The 20,291-nt window shown below is 46.6% G+C and overlaps 1 protein-coding gene across 4 annotated transcripts in view; it reads left to right on the top strand.

Moving 5' to 3' along the window:
• MEGF8 (multiple EGF like domains 8) overlaps window positions 1–15,889 on the top strand; it is a 106,906-nt gene extending 91,017 nt beyond the window's left edge. For 3 of the 4 annotated variants that reach the window (XM_063942332.1, XM_063942333.1, XM_063942334.1), the window contains exons 33-43: window positions 6,160–6,391; window positions 7,046–7,175; window positions 7,262–7,484; window positions 7,636–7,850; window positions 8,048–8,255; window positions 9,253–9,418; window positions 9,520–9,712; window positions 9,955–10,125; window positions 10,436–10,566; window positions 11,932–12,064; window positions 13,833–15,889. In XM_063942332.1, coding sequence (XP_063798402.1) covers window positions 6,160–6,391; window positions 7,046–7,175; window positions 7,262–7,484; window positions 7,636–7,850; window positions 8,048–8,255; window positions 9,253–9,418; window positions 9,520–9,712; window positions 9,955–10,125; window positions 10,436–10,566; window positions 11,932–12,064; window positions 13,833–15,065 — 3,035 coding nt within the window. In that variant the 3' untranslated portion in view covers window positions 15,066–15,889. The remainder of the gene's footprint in view (window positions 1–6,159; window positions 6,392–7,045; window positions 7,176–7,261; window positions 7,485–7,635; window positions 7,851–8,047; window positions 8,256–9,252; window positions 9,419–9,519; window positions 9,713–9,954; window positions 10,126–10,435; window positions 10,567–11,931; window positions 12,065–13,832) is intronic. The other variant, XM_063942335.1, reaches the window with a different exon arrangement.
• Window positions 15,890–20,291: the final 4,402 nt, after the last annotated feature.

Raw genomic sequence — 20,291 nt, 5'->3', positions numbered from 1 at the left:
TATATATATATATACACAGAGTAGTGTCCACACTCACGTGTTTAGAGAAACTTGCTGGGGTGACATCCAAATAGATGGGAACAGAGTCCCATTCCAACACAAATCCAATAGAAAAGCAGGAGCACTCACCAGTCTTCAAGGTGGCAAAAGAACTTTTATTCAGATCATTAGTGCAGAGGTCAGATCAACGTTTCGGTCTACATGCAGACCGAAACGTTGATCTGACCTCTGCACTAATGATCTGAATAAAAGTTATTTTGCTACCTTGAAGACTGGTGAGTGCTCCTGCTTCTCTATTGGATTTATATATATATATATATATATATATATATATATATATATATATATATATATATATATATATATATATATAAAAAATCCCAAATTTGCCCTTATCTTGCGCTATTCAAACAGCAGCACCTACAAAATAATCCTCCTGTTAGTGAGGATCCACACCACGTATCACCACCAAATGAATCAGAGGGCGCTTAATTGCTTTCTAATAGGCAAGCAATCCATACAGATAGTCAGTATGCCTCAGTAAAAAAAAAAAAAAAAAAATGTTTATAAAAATATGCTCAATTCAACATTGATAGATCAGCAAACCCTTTTTCACATACACATAATATTGAACATAATTATATGTCAGCAGATAATAACAGTGGGGTATTGCTCTTCACATCCCTTCACCAAGGGATTCTATTATGTGTATCACACATATTGCTATCACTACATTCTTTGCCCTGGGGTGTCTAAATGCGTCAGGGTCTCATGTACCATATAGTGTTCCACAGGATATACGGTTTTGTAAATCCTTTGTTTGTGCTCGGCAATTGCGGTCACATATCTTAGGGGTTTTGTCAGGTATTGTGTTTGTCTGGCTATATTGCACTGATACGCCCTAAGGCTACATTCCCAATAATGTCAGCTACACAGGGCGGGAAATCCGCAGACGCTCCTGCATCAGGCAGTGCTGGCGCCACGGATTTACCTGAGGAAAAGATTTCTGCTGAGGGTTCAGGTGTACTGGGTGTTCTGCACCCTCTAGTCAGCCCGCAGCACCTGTGGCAAATCAAGATCCACCTTGGGCTGCATTTTCAAGTATGCTGACTACGCTTGTAACACAACTTACGCCCCCTGTGGGACGTCCTGCCATTAAAGCCACATATTGTCCCTATAGTTAATCCACCATGGGTGGATACGCTGTCATCCCAGTTACAGCAATTAAATCAGTCCTTGGTTAAACAGAAACCTAACCCTCGCCCTACTGGGACCAAAGGGTCATCTAAGCGGGCCATTGCTGCCTCACAATTCACTAATATTTCGGATGATTCTTCCGATTCGGATGGGGAATATACTGATCCGTCAGATGCTGATACCGCTGCTTCTGATGAGGAATCTACAACACAGGTTGATGTTCCTGACCTAGTGGAGGCTATCAAGCTGATTCTTCAGATTGATGATAAGTATTGACCTTTCTGATATGTCAAAAAAACTTGATAAATTCAAACGTCAGAAGGTTGCTAAATTAGTCATTCTGACTATTTAATTGACATATGTCAGGAATCCTGGTCTTCTCCAGGAAAGAAATTTTCCCCGTCTAAAAAGATGCTAGCTCGTTATCCTATCTCTGCATAGTTGAGTAACAAGTGGGAAACCCCGCCACCAGTGGACTCAAATGTAGCCCGTCTTGTGGTGTCATCTACTCTGCCTGTCACTACCGTCACTTCTTTGAAGGAACCGATGGATAATCGTGTGGAGGATTGCTTGAAGTCTATTTACACTCTTACAGGTGCTGTACATAGACCAGTGTTTTTCAACCACTGTGCTGTGGCACACTAGTGTGCCCCATAGAAGCACAGCCAGGCCCAACAGTGTTTTGCAACTAATGAGGCCCTGGAACGATAAATACTGGTGTGTTTAGTGGTTGCAGAGCCAGTTCTAATTTTGGGCCCGGGCAGTGTTGGGCTCTTCTGGCTTTCTCAGATGTGGCTCAGACATTACCTATGGAGCAGCTGCAACATGACCTCCTAGGACACGCAACTGCACTCTCTTCTAGTCTCCAAACCATCAAGCGTTCCCTGAAAACTCACCTCTTCAGGAAAGTGTATCAAATTCAAGAACCGCCCACATAACTTTCATAAACCTTCCTATCAAATTGCATTCACTCTGCACAGTCCACACATATCCGCACATGTCTTCTCACCCTTCCTCCCGACCCCGGTTCATCATTGCTGTGTGACCATATCGTACAGCCCACCAAGAACCTTTGCAATCTGGTGGACAACTATGCAATAGAAAACACCTATCCTTGTGTATAAATGCCTATTTCCCTATAGATTGTAAGCTTGCGAGCAGGGCCCTCCTACTTCTATGACTGTTTGTTATTATCCAGTTTTGTTATATCATTGTTCTTTCCAATTGTAAGCGTAACGGAATTTGCTGCGCTATATAAGAAACTGTTAATAAATAAATAAACTGCACCATGCATTACCATTATATTAGAGTGTACCTTGGCAATATTTAAATCTTGTTCAGTGTGCCGCGAGTTGTAAAAGGTTGAAAATCTCTGACAAAGACCCACTATGGCAGCCTCTTGGACTGCATGGGTTCAAGCAGTTGAGGAAGAGCTACCTCTGAATTTTTCTGACACTGCCAGACAATATCTGTCATATATTACCACAGCCTCTCACTATATTCAGGAGGTGGCCTCTGATGCAGGCGTTATGGCGGCCAAGGCATCTACTATGCCTATCCTGGCACGCCGGATTCTGTGGTTATGGTCCTGGCCTGTGGACCTGGACTCTAAGAAGACCTTGAAGGTGCTCCCTTTTAAGGGAGATATACTGTTTGGAGATGATCTGAACAAGATTGTGACTTGGCGTCGGCCAAGACTGCTTTTCTCCCAAGTACTAATCCTTCGATTCCGAAGGCTAAGAGTACTACTTTTCGTTCCTTTCATCCTTCAGGTAAAGCAAAGGGTCAGGCGTACCCAAGACAGGCTCGCACTCCCAAATCCTCTAAGCCCAAACCTAAACGTTCTTGGGCCGCTCGTCAGCCTGCTTCCAAACCGGACAAGCCTGCTGCATGACGGGGTGGGCATCCCCCTGGGGGACCCCAGGATGGGAGGCTGACTTCTGCAGTTCGCCCAGGTATGGTTAAAGACCACTTTGGACGCCTGGGTGCAGGAAGTGGTCTCTCACGGGTATGCGATCTCTTTCAAGAGACGTTCCCCTCACCAGTTTTGCTCAACTGTTATCCCTACGGATTCGTTAAAAGCACAAACTCTACATTTGGTTGTCCAATCCCTCCTGGATACAGGAGTGGTAGTGCCGGTGTCTCTGTCTCAGAGAGGCAGGGGATACTATTCGACGCTGTTCCTAGTTCCGTAGCCAAATAAATACTCGACCTCAAATCTTTAAACAAATTTATGAGGGTGTCCAAATTTCGTATGGAAACTCTGCGCTCTATTGTACTGGCTTTGGAACCCAAGGACTATATGGTATCCTTGGACATACAGGATGCTTACCTACACATACCTATTGCCATGCCGCATCAGCAATATCTACGGTTTGCTATTGGCAACCTTCATTAATAGTTCAAAGCCTTGCCTTTACAGACTGACCACGGCTCCTCGGATCTTTACCATGGTCATGACGGTCCTTCTCCGCCGTCGTGGTATCAGGATCCTGCCGTATCTGGACGACTTGTTGATCCGGGCAAACTCCCCAGTGGTTCTCCTCTGTCATCTGTAACTGACGGTCCAATTCCTGCAAACCCACAGGTGGCTCATCAACTGGAAGAAATCCTCACTGGTCCCTGCTCAGAGCATGGTGCACCTAGGGGCATTACTGGACACACACAACCAACGTTTGTTCTGGTCTCCAGAGAAGGTCCTGAAACTTCAGGACAGAATCGGATGCTTCCTCTCTCGCCATAGAATGTCAATACACTCGGCGATGCAAGTACTAGGCCTCATGGTGTCGGCTTTCAACATGGGAGAGTACGCTCAATTTCATTCCCACCCTCTGCAGTGGTTAATCCTTTCCAAGTGGGACGGCTTGCCTCACCGGATCAGGTCTCGCATGATCTCCTTGACTCCGGAGGTTCGGCTGTCAGTGAGTTGGTGACTACAGGACCAACAATTGAGCAGGGGTAGTCCCTCTTGGATCTTCAACTGGGTCCTCCTAACGACGGATGCCAGTCTGCAGGTTTGGGGCGCGGTGTTGGAGCAACACTCCGCCCTGGTCCACCGCCCCTGGAGATAATCTCTCCCCCCGATAAACATTCTGGAATTGCGGGCAGTGTTCAGTGCGTTGATACTGGCCCTGCCTTTCGTACAGAACAGGCCTGTTCCAGTACAATCAGACAACGCCACCACGGTGGCGTACATAAATCATCACGGCGGCACTTGAAGCCGCATGGCAATGATGAAAGAGTCAAAAATTCTTCGATGGGCGGAACGCCATCTGCCCGCAGTATCTCCAGTGTTCATTCCGGGGGTCCTCAACTCGGAAGCGGACTTCCTCAGTCATCAGGATGTACACGCCAGGGAGTGGAGTCTTCATCCAGAGGTTTTCCAACTCCTAGTGGACAAGTGTGGTCTACCAGATGTAGACCTGATGGTGTCTCGACACAATCACAAGGTTCCGGTCTTCGAAGCAAGGACAAGGGATCCTCAAGCAGCGTTTGTGGACGCACTGGCAATTCCATGGAACTTTCGGCTGCCATACATGTTCCCTCCAGTGTCACTCCTGCCTACGTACTAGTACTACGTACTACGGAAGTTCAAGCAAGAAGGTGGAATAGTGCTTCTAGTCGATCCAGCGTGGCCCAGACGGCATTGGTTCTCAGACCTGCAGGGTCTCTCGATCGAGCGTCCTCTTCTACTTCCTCAACGCCCAGACCTCCTCGTTCAGGGCCCTTGTGTTTACCAGGACCTGGCAAAACTGACTTTGACGGCGTGGCTCTTGAAGCTTCACTCCTGAGGGCCAAAGGATTTTCTGAGGCGGTTATTCAAACTATGTTGAAGGCCCACAAACCGGCTCCTGTCGTGAGAATGTGGGTCTATGTGACTAACATCTACCGTCTCTCTTACCTGCTACTGCATTGGACTGGTTAACAAAACTGAGCTCCAGTTCCTGGAGGCGGGGTTATAGAGGAGGTGGTGCAGTGCATCCTGGGAACAGTCAAAGCTGTAGCCTGTTGGTGCCTCGGCTCAAGATCCAACTCTACACCCCGATGTTATTCCCTGTGGAAACCAGTGTACCTCGCAGAAAGAGATTTAACAATGGTAAGTCTTACCATAAATCTCCTTATTTACTATGTTGTGGGTTTATAGAAGTGGAGACATTGCCCAAAGCAACCAATCAGATTCTACTTATCTAGCACCTTCTAGAAAATAATAGCTAGATTCTGGTTGCTATGGGCAACATCTCCACGTCTGTAAATCCACACCTTAGTAAATAAACCCCTTAACCACTTGCCTGGCATTGTTGCATCATTTGTGACCACCCCAGACAGTGTGTTATCTGACCTGGTCGCAAAAGATGCAACCAGTCAGATACACAGCGTGGGCTGCTGCTGGAAGAGCATCTTCCTGCAGCTGCTGCCCTCAAAGGTCTCTCTGCCTCCCTGTACCCTCCCTCAGTGTCTGCTGTGCTGCTGATGGGTCAGCATAGCAGGACTCCCCAACTGGCAGCTGCAGACTTTAGTAGCCACTGGGGAAATTTAAATGAACCCCCCCATCCAGCCACCCCCTGTGTGTACCTGGTGGCTGCAGCCGCTAGGAAGTCACGATGGTTGCGATGTTCCTGGTTTTCCGATAGTTCTGATAGAGCTGATGTTTGGAAACGCTAATATATAGATAGATAGATATAGATAGATATAGATAGATATAGATATATATATATATAGATATATAGATTTTTTTTTTTTTTTTTTTTTAATAATATTTTAAAAATAAAATCATTTTGGATAAATGTAAATACACGTTTTTTTAACCTAATTTTCTCATTAAAAAAATCCAACAATTTCGGAGAGTGTTAGTTAAGTGGCTAAAGTCTGACTTTTTACTACGTGCCCCAATTGGTAAGATGATGTGTAAGCAGCATGACAAGCTGACCTGTGCTTATATTACTGATCTCTTCTACTCCCCAGATGCAGTTCTGGGCGTCCCGATGAACCAGTCAATAGGCCACGCTGTAGCTGTGGTTGGCAGCCGGCTCTACATCTCTGGCGGGTTTAATGGCGTAGCCTTGGGGCGCATGGTAACGCTCTCTGTGCCCTCTGACCCCTGTATGCTATTCAGCTCCCCCTCCTCCTGCAATCAGAGCTCAGGCAGCTGTGTCTGGTGCCAGAACAGCTGTTTATCTGCAGACATTGCCGAGAGGTAAGAAATCAGAGCAGATGTCATGTTGTGTGTATATTATTCTGTATTCTTCCACAGAGGAGCTCTCGGCTACATCCCATTGTGTTTATTAATAAGCCTATGTGTTTTTCCACATCTCAGTTTATTCTGTAATGAGTATTATTTCATGAGTGAGGTGGCACAGATGGTGGGTTAGGTTCGGCATATTGGAGACGGGGAATGAGAAAATAAATTCCTCAACCAACCTGCCAGTACAGTGTCTGTTCTGCTCTGCTTCTCTCACTCGCTGGGTCATCAGAAGCAGGGAGGATAGAGAGGAGGAGTCCATTCTTTTCCAGCACTCTTTCCTCTTTTGGGGGCAGATGTATTAATCCTGGAGAAGTGACAAAGCAGTGATAAGTGGAAGGTGATAATGCACCAGCCAATCAGGTTTGAAAATGACAGTTTGGAGTTAATTGGCTGGTGCGTTATCACCTTCTATTTATCACTGCTTTATCACTTCTCCAGGCTTAATACATCTGCCACTTGGTTAAACATAAGCCACCATCTGTGTCTCCCCTACGGCCTTGGAGAAGGGCTTTAATGGAATGTACACACATAAACCACTCTGTATACCGTTATACCAGCCCATGTTCTTCCATAGTGATAACCTAGCGGCTCCCTTTTGTCCTTCAGACGCAGTTGCCCCCAAGCTTTTTTGTCATGTTTCCCGTTGCCAAGATCCGCAGATGAGTGCCGGAGACTGAAGACCTGCAGTGAGTGCCTGGCACAGCACCCTCGCTCACTGAGTGCCCAGCTCGCCACCGTAAGGACATTGCGCTGCATATCATGTTGTTCTCCAAGTGTTCTGAGTGTGCTAAAATTATATCAAAGAAGTTGGCGCATGTCCAGTCTTCGTTACAGGGTTCCCCCCGCTGCAAGTGGTGCACAAACTGTCCAGAAGGCGCCTGCATTGGGAGTAACGGAAGCTGCACTTCCGAAAACGACTGTCGCATTAACCAGCGTGAGATCTTCCTAGCCAGCAACTGCTCTGAGATCTCGTGCGAAGCCTCCGATTGCCACAAGTGCATTGCGTCGGGAAAGTGCATGTGGACCCGCCAGTTTAAACGCACAGGTACAAAATTCCAGAAGCTGCACATCTGCAATAGACCTATCTTCCTTTATCCATCTTCTTTATTTCAGTGTGTCCAGAAGCTGCATCTGGTCTTCAGATAACCCCTCTCTCTCTCTCTCTCTCTCTCTCTCTCTCTCTCTACCTCTCCCAGGAGAGACCCGTCGGATCCTTAGTGTGCAGCCCACCTATGACTGGACCTGTTTCAGCCACTCGTTACTCAATGTCTCGCCAATGCCAGTGGAGTCTTCGCCACCTCTTCCATGTCCTACACCTTGTTATAACCACAGCACGTGCCATGAGTGTCTCGGCTCCAAGGGAGCAGACGGGGGCTGGCAGCAATGTGTGTGGAGTGTAGCTCTGAAGCAGGTAAGCATCCCCGGAACTCAATTGTCTTACCAGCCTTGTACCCAACACTTGTCTGATCAGTGACTATATTGTGTGACAGAACATGAAATACAATACAGTGTTAGCCCAAGGTACAGTACACCTAGCTAGGAGGATGACCGCACATAAGTGATATGTGGTCTTTTTGGATCTATCACTTTGATCGTCTCTTCTTACAGTGCATGAGCCCCACCTTCCTGCCAATGCAATGCGCTGCTGGTGCCTGCGGCAGAGTCCTGAGCGGAGCGGAGAGCTGCTCGCCATCTTGCTCTCATCATAATCATTGTGCTGCCTGCATCCAGCACCCCCGCTGTGGCTGGTGTGCCCGCAGAGGAGGCAACGGTGAAGGGAGGTGTCTGGAAGGAGGAATCAGTGGACCCACTCAAGGTCAGTCAAAATGTTAAATGCACAGTAACAATTCGTTCCTAGGGCTAAAGGTAGTGAATAAACTATGATTGGTGATTCTGCAGCGGATGTTAGTAAGACATCAGGTTTTACTTTTGCACGTTTCCCAGCAGTTACCGCCGAGGGATCCGTGTAGAAATTGCATGGAGATCCATGCAGTTTCGATTGGTGTTCCTGGACGGTGACTGGGGATTGGCTAACAGCGGCGGACACGTTGGTGTCGGGAACTGCGTCTGAAGATGCAGTTCCAATGACAGTGGCAGCCATAGACCCACGGACATTCTGTGCCTACCGTAGGCAGGTGCAATGTCCAGTGGTGCGGCTGATAGATCTGCTGACACTACGTCTACTTCTGCATCAGGACCAAAGTGTTCTGTGACTTGGGTGGAAGTAGTACTATAAAATCACTTCTAATGCAACCAATGCTGTTGTCTGTAAAATGGTATTACGTACTCTCTGGCTGCTGATAAAGGGTAACACCACCTGAAACAGAGATCTGTAAGTTATACATTATCACAGAGGTTCTCAAACTCGGTCCTCAGGACCCCACACAGTTCAGGTACACATCTGAGCTAAGTACTTATAACTTCTGTAATTTAGTATTTAAGGTAAGAAGAATGATGTCCAGTGTACTGTAAGCAGTTTGTGTAATGGCTGCACAGCGAGGTCCACTCGCTCATCCCATGCCATCCTAGACGCTAGAGCAGGCCTGGCCAACCTGTGGCTGTCCAGCTCTTCTGAAACTATAAATTCCAGCATGTCCTGCCAAAGTTTTAGCGTTCCGTAATGGCAAAACTGAGGAAGGGCATGCTGGGACTTGTGAGCCACAGGTTGGTCAGACCTGCTCTAGAGAGATGGGAAAGTTCGCTCCAGAATCCTCTTGTTACAATAAAGTCGTGCTCTGATTCCATGCGTAATTGTGTGAGAAATGACTCTCGGGCACATGGCGACTGATTCCTAATGTATTTGCCGGTCACAGAGTTCGGAGAGCAGTGCAGTTCCTTAGAGTCTCACTGGGCTTTCATGTTCTGCCCACCGGAGAATGAATGTCTGAACCAGCATCACGATTGCAACGAGACGCAGAACTGCAGTGATCTGCCACACGGATTCAAGTGCACATGCAAGAAAGGATACACACTGCATAAGTAAGTGTGCCAGCCACAGCAGAGAACATAATATATCTACTCCCTAATTTGTATCCCCATAGTGTGAATCTGTCCCTTGCTATTTTCTCCTTCCCATCCAGTGTAACAGGCTTGTGTCACCCTGTTTGTGAACACGGCTGTGTGAACGGGACCTGTGTGGAGCCTAACCGGTGCCGCTGTGACTTTGGCTACGTCGGGGAGAACTGTTCGGTGGCCTGCCGTTGTAATAAGCACAGCAACTGCGCAGGACTTGGCGCAGAAGACTTGTGTCTCCAGTGCCACAACAACACTATGGTTAGTGAGTTACATGTGGCTGCCGTTCTTATAAGGAATATATTCTGAGTACTCTGCTGCAAGCAAGGGCAAACTGCTTTCCAGCTGAACTACAAGTTCCAGCAAACCCAGAAAGAAAAAAGTAGCCCACGTTTGATGAATTGCTGTTACTTTGGACATGCTGGGAGTTGTCGTTTCCGGAACAGCAGGCTGCTCTGCCTATCTCCCCACCCTCTCTTGATGCTTTGCTTTCTTCATGCCAGGGAGAGCACTGTGAGAAGTGCAAGCCCCTCTTTGTGGGATCAGCTGTGAATGGTGGTACCTGCCGGCCCTGCCTGGATTTCTGCCGCGGAAATAGTGAAGCATGTATGACCATGGAGGAACACGAGAAGGCCGTGAGGGAGCCTGAGAAGTATTCACTGAACCCTGATAAGGTATGTACAGAGTGAATGATATATACATAAATATATTCAGTATATATAAAAATCTAAAAATATTTATACACTGGTATATATGTTATGTACCTAAAACTCCTTTTTCTGACGATGGTGGTGTTTAAACACCCCCCCCCCTTTTCCCCAAAACGTTGGAATATATCTGAATTTCATGGAAGAAATGATAGAGTATCAGCTGGTGAGGTACAGCTTCTACTTCCATCACTTAAACTAACACAGCGCCTCCTTTATCTCGGGGTGTGTAATGCATTTTCTCATTATTAAACATAACCTGTTTATGTGCCTGCAGATCCCAACCTGGGTGACTCAGGGCCCCTCGGAGGATACAGCTCTGTGTGTACATTGCCAGAATAACAGCCTGGGGGACAAGTGTGAGGGCTGCCTACCTGGATACTTTCTGCTAGATAAACGTTGCACCAAGTGAGTACTTAGGGTGTAGCCTGCTCCACAGGACGTGGTCTATAATGATTACTCTCTGCCAGCAGAGTGTGCGTTTCTGGTGCACTCCCAGCAATGTGCTGATATCTAATATAGTTATGTCAGTGTGATGTACTTATATAGGTTTTGTTTTAACGTATTACTTATTAACTGTGATATTTTATGCAAGCACAATTGAACTTATTGTGCTCTTATTGGCCCTCATTCCGAGTTGTTCGCTCGTTAATTTTTTTCGCATCGCAGCGATTTTACGCTAACTGCGCATGCGCAATGTTCGCACTGCGGCTGCGCCAAGTGAATTTGCTAAGAAGTTTGGTATTTTACTCACGGCATTACAAGGTTTTTTCTTCGTTCTGGTGATCGTAGTGTGATTGACAGGAAGTGGGTGTTTCTGGGCGGAAACTGGCCGTTTTATGGGTGTGTGTGAAAAAACGCTACCGTTTCTGGGAAAAACACGGGAGTGGCTGGAGAAACGGAGGAGTGTCTGGGCGAACGCTGGGTGTGTTTGTGACGTCAAACCAGGAACGACGAGCACTGAACTGATCGCACTGGAAGAGTAAGTCTCGAGCTACTCAGAAACTGCACAGAAAAATCTTTTCGCAATATTGCGATTCTTTCGTTCGCAATTCTGCTAAGCTAAGATTCACTCCCAGAGTGCGGCGGCTTAGCGTGTGTACTGCTGCGAAAAGCGGCTAGCGAGCGAACAACTCGGAATTAGGGCCCTTGTTCGTTTAGTAAGTCACCATTTTCCATTGTTTGTGATATCTTTAGTAACAAGTTACTAAATTAGGAGCAGCATTAATTTGACATAGGTTTACCTATTTTTAATTATGTCCTGCGTCTAGTTATTAATTTTATATCTGCTATGGGCAGCGATTATTGTGGAACGGATTGTGTAGTGGCATCACTGAAAAGTTCAGCTGACTGCTTAATAAATCTAGCGGTCTAGGGTCACGTGGACCGGCCGGGCCCCTTCGAGAAGCCTGGGTAACTAGTACCCCCTCCCCCATTCCTCTCTGTGCGACTGGTTGTGGGTGCCAAGGAGGAAATTTAACGTTATTTTGGTTTGGTTAATTTGCAAGCTAGCAAAAAACCCAAGTCTCCCTTTCTCATAGCCTGACCATATATTCTTATCACTCTTAGTAACTCCCAAATAACTGGATGACACAAGTGATGGGCTTCAGCAGGAAATAGGTTTATTCACATGTTTTACATTTAGTCTCTCTCAGTATAGAGTCTATTTATAAATGCACATTTATGTTCTTGTAATTTGTTAATGTTTCGCGATGTAACGCCATTCTCCCACAGTGCTGCTATTTGTGTAACAGTCTCCCGTGTCGTTCACAGATGTCAATGCAACGGACATGCAGATACATGCAATGAGATCGATGGGACAAATTGCCCTTGTAGCAATAACACAGAGACCCAAAATTGTCAAAACAGTCCCCAGTCTGACAAGAAGGAGTGCTATAGATACCAGGTACACGAGTGTTTCCAGGACCATTTTTATTTACAATTATTAAATCTTACCTCCTTCCAATATAGCTCTGTCCTCAGTAACACATCACTCATCTCCTGATATACTCTGTGCTGCGGGGGAACCTGCTCCTTCCACTATATAACTCTGTCTGTGGCTTCATGCTGCCGTCGCTCCCCTCCGCACATTGTGTCATTTGTCCCTGTCGCATCCAGCCCTTTCCTTGCTAATACATTACTCCTATCCTGATATATTCTGTGCTGCTGGGGAACCCTGCTACTTTTACTATATGTCTCTCATTCTGTGGTATCTTGCTGCTTCCATTCCCCCATCTTGTCACTGCCCCTGTCACATCCAGCCCTGTCCTCTCTAATACATGACTGTGCTGCTGGGGAACCCTGCTACTTTTACTATATCTCTCAGTCTGTGGTATCTTGCTGCCTCCATTCCCCCATCTTGTCACTGCCTCTGTCACATCCAGCCCTTTCCCTCTAACAAAATCACGCATGTGGACAGGTCACTGCCTCCCACAAGATCGGCTTGCATATCTCTCCTGCTGTTGTGACCATTGTGAAGACCTAATTGAGTTATAAGCTGGGTATATAAGTGACAGAAACCTGAAGGTTGAACACAAGAGTTGATCCTTGTCAAATTTTAAACCGTATTAAAAAATTCTCCAAGGAGGCGGATAAAGTGTAACTTAGGATGGTTTGGAGGTGGTATAAGGTTTAGGAGAAACCCTGTAAGTATAAGGTGGTACAGTATGTTATTTGCAGCAGATTATATATTGTGCTAATCTTACTAGTAGGTGTTTATCCAATCATGACCAAATCCTAGTGATACTGAAATCTAAGTTGTAGCTAGGTACTTCCATTTAGCAATTCTAGTCATCTGAGGATCACCATTAAGGGCTCAGTTTTGGGGAGGTACACAAAGAACCTACTTCTAGTACATTGACGGCAGTATGTCTGCTGTTTGATCCTTGTGTCAAGATCCCAGTATTTACTGTGGGGGGCACTGCTGGAGAGCTTGTGTACAGCGGTAGGAGAGCTGAAGGACCTGACTTTATGGATGGGATAGAGGATGGGTAAATACCAGTCAGGTCCATATTAGATGACCACTCGTATAATTAGGTACTGCCTCTCTGGTCTGTTCGTTTATCGTGTCATCCTGCAGTTCACTGATCTTTCCAGCAGAGGTCTCCTGTCACCATAATAACTAGGAAGCCAAAGAGATAAGGGCTTTAGCACAGATTACATTGGACTGGCAACCTATGGAATATAATATTGCATTTCAGCTGTAATTTTATATTAGACTATATAGAGCAGAGCTGGCCAAACCAGTCCTCGAGATCTACCAACAGTTCACATTTTCCAGACCACCTAGCTGGTGCACAGGTGTAGTCATTACTAATTAAGATGTGCTGCATTCATTCCTAACTGACAATTCTACAGATCTCCAGGAGGCCTGGAAAACATGTACTGTTGTTAGATCTCGAAGACCGGTTTGGCCAGCCCTGATATAGAGGGTACACCGTTTTTTAAGTTAAACATTTGTCTCTTTTACTCTGCTGAGAGTTGGGAATGCAGTAGGAAGTTTCCCTGTAGAGTAATTGTCTTTTGGTTGAGTGGTCATTAAAGTGAATGATGCCCATAGTTTTTGGTACCTTGTATAATATCTATTTATAGGGTTTTTTTTTTCAATTTTAACTGTCTCACAAACCTACTCTTTTTTTTCTTTCTTTTTTTTTTCTTCCCTTCGTATGCTTCAGTGTGCAAAGTGCAAAGATTCTTTCCACGGTAACCCGGTGAATGGTCGGCAGTGTTACCGACTGATGACCGTGGAGCAGGAGTACTGCTTTGATCCGACGTCACAGAGTAACTGCTTCCATGAGCCCAACATCCAGAACCTGCCTTTTGGGCGAAGTGTCTTCTTTGGGGTTCAGCCGAAGTTCACCAACGTGGACATCAGAGTCACTGTTGACGTCACATTCGGTTGTGTGGATGTGTTTGTTTCCACCTCCCCAGAGACCTTTGCTGTTGATGTTGACCTGTTAACTGGTGTTCATTCTGTGGGCATTTACAGACTGGCAGAACTGGAAGGGCACGGGGGCCCCGAACCGCTCACTGCTGCGTTGCTCAATCACAGTGTGTTGAATACCTTCAGTAGATCCTCTTGGCTTCGCGAGGAACATCCAAGGGGGTTAATTACCTATATTACAGTTCGCAATCAACAGACTGTGCTGATCGTTCGTGGTGTCAGAGACCGTGTGGTCATAACATACCCGCATGAGCTGCATACGCTGAAAAACAGCCGCTTTTACCTGTTACTATTGGGCAACTCGGACAGAGGTTCCGGGGAGTCCCAAGGCCTGCTCTTCTTCCGCCAAGACCAAGCGCACATAGATCTCTTTGTCTTCTTCTCAGTTTTCTTCAGCTGCTTCTTCCTGTTCCTTTCTGCCTGTGTCTTGCTCTGGAAAGTGAAACAATGGCTTGATGTGCGCAGGGAGCAGAGGCGTCACCTCCAGGAGATGAGTAAAATGGCTAGTCGGCCCTTTGCTAAATTGACTGTCTACTTTCATCCAGATGTGGAGATGGTGGGGTGTTTCCCTGGAGGGCCAGTTTTACCATCAATTCCTCATCACCATCACCACCATCATCATCACCGCTCCAAACCCAGGGTCAAGTCCTACGACCCATCTGCACCACAGCCTCCCTCGTTAAGGCACTCAGACCCTTTCTTGTCTCAGCTACTGGGGTACACCTATTCCAGCTTCCGAGTTGGTCCCATCACGCTAGAGCCCACGGACGATGGCATGGCTGGTGTAGTCACCCTGCTTTTGCAACTACCTGGAGGCTCCCAAGCACCCAACAGAGCATGTTTGGGTTCTGCACTGGTGACTTTGCGCCACAACCTTCAGGAATACTGTGGCCCCAGCCATGTTGTCAGCAGTTCAAGAAAAGGACTTCTCAGCCATGAGAACCTGACGAGCATGTCCCTTTAAGTGCAGTCTAAGGTGACCGAATTAATCTAAGTGGAAACCATAAAAGACTAACTGTGAAAGATAAATCTGCCTTTCTGAATGGCCAGTAGAGGGCATCTTTCACCTCGCTGTCCGGAAAGCATAAGGACTTACGAGAAACTCATTGACTTCTTGATTAGGGGACAGCCTCAAAAGATTAGTGTGGGGAACTTCAGTTAATGTATATATATTTTTTTTAAATGTATGTGGGATTATGTTTGACGGTTTAGTGCAATGAAAACTTTATTTAAGTGGGATGTTGGGTGGTACACAACAAAACACTACTTCAGAGGTCTGTGATCCACAGTGTCCTAGCTGTTGCTCATCTATGACCACAATGGTTTTGGAACCTGATAGTGTCAGAGGCTGATAGGACTGACATAGGGGTGGACAAAATAATGTAGGAATTAAGAACCAGTCGGTCATGTCTGGGGGCCAGCAGGGATAGATGTGAATCCATAGACTTCAATAGCAATGGTGCCCACAAGATGGCCACCAGATGTAACATTTTAGGTCCATTGGCTGCCTGGCACATGGGTTTTTTCCTGCCAGGGTTTAACTTGGGCTAGTGAGCCAAAGGTTGCCTACCCCCTGTACAATATCTGGTCTACGTTAGCAGCCCATTGTTGTCCTGCAAGAGCACGAATGTCTTTTATGTACGGAGCTGGGCATGGGAGAGCATAATATCAGTGAGAATTGACTGTTACAGTATGATCTGTGGATAATAAATATATCCATAACCTCAGCAGTGGAGCTGAATGTAAAACGACATTAATTTTTATATTAAAAAAGAAAAGAACGAAGAAGTTTGTTTTGGTTCTTATGACAAATTCACATCTTATAGTAATAATGGTCCCATCCTTTTTTATGTTAATACTGATGCTTGCATTAAAAATGCTCCATAGAAATTATTTTCGGTGGCAAAGAACCCCATTCACCTATTTATTAAAGGGTGCAGAGCTTTACCTTAGGCGAGGGGCAGAGAAGTACGTTCATTGCACATCTGGGTAAGTAAGCCAGGCCTGTTAGCCTGGAGGTGTGTGATAACTATTAGACTGGATTGGACAGGAGCTACCACCAATCCCATCAGTAGCCACACTAGGTTTTTTTTTAAACCTGGCTATTGCCCATACATCTAATGGTAGCAGTAGACAGCTTAATATGGGACTAGAGGATGTGATCAAATGACAGCAAAGGGTAGCAGTTGCCATCAAAACACGTATTGATTTGGGTGGAGGATCATTGCTGTCCAATTAATGTCTTGGAAACTGCTTACTCGCTTAGGAGCGAAGCTAAACTTACCTTCTAAAGAGGAAAAATTAAGTTGATGGCAACCAATGAGAGTATATCATTTTATAGAATGTATTTGATAAATGACAGCAAGAATCTGGTTGGTTGCTATGGGAAATACCTCAACTTTAGGATATATGAGAAATCTCCCAGTTAATGTGAAATATTTTTATTACTGGAAAGATGATCATGAAAGGGAAAATATTGGCTTGTGCAAAGAGTTGTCTTATACAATTGACCATGAGATGTCTGAGGATGTTCTTTGCCGTGTTTATTGAATGAGATGTTGCTCAAGGACCTTGTCTCCAACTATCTACCAAGGACGCCCGTGTTCACTTGTATTCCACCACTTTTTATTTTCTCTAACGTCCTAGTGGATGCTGGGACTCCGTCAGGACCATGGGGAATAGCGGGCTCCGCAGGAGACAGGGCACATCTAAAAAAGCTTTTAGGTCACATGGTGCGTACTGGCTCCTCCCCCTATGACCCTCCTCCAAGCCTCAGTTAGGTTTTTGTGCCCGTCCGAGAGGGTGCAATCTAGGTGGCTCTCCTAAAGAGCTGTTTAGAAAAGTTTTTTTTTAGGTTTCAATCTCAGTGATTCCTGCTGGCAACAGGATCACTGCATCGAGGGACTTAGGGGAGAGATTTCCAACTCACCTGCGTGCAGGATGGATTGGAGTCTTAGGCTACTGGACACTTAGCTCCAGAGGGAGTCGGAACACAGGTCAGCCTGGGGTTCGTCCCGGAGCCGCGCCGCCGATCCCCCTTACAGACGCTGAAGAGACGGCAGAACGGAGGTCCGGAAAGCAGGCGGCAGAAGACTCCTCAGTCTTCTTGAAGGTAGCGCACAGCACGGCAGCTGTGCGCCATTGTTGTCACACGGCTCACTGACTCAGTCACGGAGGGTGCAGGGCGCTGCTGGGGGCGCCCTGGGCAGCAATATAATTACCTTTAGTGGCAAAATAAATACATCACATATAGCCATTAAGGCTATATGTATGTATTTTAACCCAGGCCAGTTTCTTAAAAACCGGGGAAAAGCCCGCCGAAAAAGGGGCGGAGCTTATTCTCCTCAGCACTCAGCGCCATTTTCCTGCTCAGCTCCGCTGGTGAGGAAGGCTCCCAGGTCTCTCCCCTGCACTGCACTACAGAAACAGGGTAACAAAGAGAAGTGGGGCATAAATTGGCGATATTTATATATTAAGAGCGCATATATAGTAAACAACACCTTCTAGGGTTGTTTATATACATTTATAGCGCTTTTGGTGTGTGCTGGCAAACTCTCCCTCTGTCTCCCCAAAGGGCTAGGGGGTCCTGTCTTCGATTAGAGCATTCCCTGTGTGGCTGCTGTGTGTCGGTACGTGTGTGTCGACATGTATGAGGACGATGTTGGTGTGGAGGCAGAGCAATTGCCGATGATGGTAATGTCGACACCGGAATGGATGGCTTTAGTTATGGAATTACGTGATAATGTCAGCACATTACAAAAGTCAGTTGACGAAATAAGACGCCCGGCAAACCAGTTAGTACCGGTTCAGGCGTCTCAGACACCGTCAGGGGCTGTAAAACGTCCTTTACCTCAGTCAGTCGACACAGGTACCGACACAGATGAATCTAGTGTCGACGGTGAAGAAACAAACGTATTTTCCAATAGGGCCACACGTTATATGATCACGGCAATGAAGGAGGCTTTGCAGATCTCTGATACTGCTGGTACCTCAAAAAGGGGTATTATGTGGGGGGGTGAAAAAACTACCTGTATTTTTTCCAGAATCAGAGGAATTGAATGACGTGTGTGATGAAGCGTGGGTTAACCCCGATAGAAAACTGCTAATTTCCAAGAAGTTATTGGCATTATACCCTTTCCCACCAGAGGTTAGGGCGCGCTGGGAAACACCCCCTAGGGTGGATAAGGCGCTCACACGTTTATCAAAGCAAGTGGCGTTGCCGTCTCCTGATACGGCCGCCCTCAAGGATCCAGCAGATAGGAGGCTGGAAACTACACTGAAGAGTATATACACACATACTGGTGTTATACTGCGACCGGCAATAGCCTCAGCCTGGATGTGCAGTGCTGGGGTAGTGTGGTTGGATTCTCTAACTGAAAATATTGATACCCTGGATAGGGACAGTATTTTATTGACTCTAGAGCAATTAAAGGATGCTTTCCTTTATATGCGAGATGCTCAGAGGGATGTTGTACTCTAGCATCAAGAGTAAGCGCGATGTCCATATCTGCCAGAAGAAGTTTATGGACGCGACAGTGGTCAGGTGATGCGGATTCCAAGAGGCATATGGAAGTATTGCCATATAAAGGAGAGGAATTGTTTGGGGTCGGTCTTTCGGACCTGGTGGCCACGGCAACTGCCGGCAAATCCACTTTTTTACCTCAGACCCCCTCCCAACAGAAAAAGACACCGTCTTTTCAGCCGCAGTCCTTTCGCTCCTATAAAAAGCGACCAAAAGGACAGTCTTATCTGCCGCGAGGCAGAGGAAAGGGTAAGAAAGGGCAGCAAGCAGCCCCTGCCCAGGAACAGAAGCCCGCCCCGGCTTCTACAAAGCCATCAGCATGACGCTGGGGCTTTACAAGCGGACTCAGGAACGGTGGGGGGTCGACTCAAGATTTTCAGCAATCAATGGGTTCACTCACAAGTGGACCCGTGGGTCCTGCAGATAGTATCTCAGGGTTACATGCTGGAGTTCGAAAGGTCTCCCCCTCGCCGGTTCCTAAAGTCTGCTTTACCAACGTCTCCCTCAGAAAGGACGTCGGTTTTGGAAGCCATTCACAAGCTGTATTCTCAGCAGGTGATAGTCAAGGTACCCCTCCTACAACAGGGAAAGGGGTACTATTCCACACTATTTGTGGTACCGAAACCGGACGGTTCGGTAAGGCCTATTCTAAATCTGAAATCCTTGAACCTGTACATAAAGAAATTCAAGTTCAAGATGGAGTCACTCAGAGCAGTGATAGCGAATCTGGAAGAAGGAGACTTCATGGTGTCCTTGGACATAAGCATCTTTTATCTACATGTCCCGATTTACCCCTCACACCAAGGGTATCTCAGGTTCGTGATACAAGACTGTCATTATCAGTTTCAAACGCTGCCGTTTGGGTTGTCCACGGCCCCTCGGGTCTTTACCAAGGTAATGACCGAAATGATGGTTCTTCTACGAAGAAAAGGCGTATTAATTATCCCTTACTTGGACGATCTCCTGATAAGGGCAAAGTCCAGAGAACAGCTGGAAGTCGGTGTAGCGCTAACACAAGTAGTGCTTCAGCAACACGGGTGGATTCTAAATCTTCCAAAATCTCAATTGACCCCGACAACACATCTGCTGTTCCTGGGCATGATTCTGGACACGGTTCAGAAAAAGGTATTTCTCCCGGAAGAGAAAGCAAGGGAGTTATCCGAACTTGTCAAGAACCTCCTAAAACCAGGAACTGTGTCAGTACATCAATGCACAAGAGTCCTGGGAAAGATGGTGGCTTCGTACGAAGCGATTCCATTCGGCAGATTCCATGCACGAACATTTCAGTGGGATCTGCTGGACAAATGGTCCGGATCGCATCTGCACATGCATCAGCGGATAACACTGTCACCGAGAACAAGGTTGTCTCTCCTGTGGTGGTTGCAGACTGCCCATCTGTTAGTGGGCCGCAGATTCGGCATACAGGACTGGGTCCTGGTGACTACGGATGCCAGCCTACGAGGTTGGGGAGCAGTCACAAAGGGAAGAAACTTCCAGGGCGTGTGGTCAAACCTGGAGACGTCTCTTCACATAAATATACTGGAGCTAAGAGCGATCTACAATGCTCTAAGCCTGGCAAAATCGCTGCTTCAGGGTCAGCCGGTGTTGATCCAGTCCGACAACATCACGGCAGTCGCCCACGTAAACCGACAAGGCGGCACGAGAAGC

The sequence above is a fragment of the Pseudophryne corroboree genome, chromosome 10 (genome assembly GCF_028390025.1).
Source record: "Pseudophryne corroboree isolate aPseCor3 chromosome 10, aPseCor3.hap2, whole genome shotgun sequence".
Lineage (NCBI taxonomy): Eukaryota > Metazoa > Chordata > Amphibia > Anura > Myobatrachidae > Pseudophryne > Pseudophryne corroboree.
Note: the sequence above shows the minus strand (reverse complement) of the source record. Positions and strands in the feature narration are given on the sequence as shown.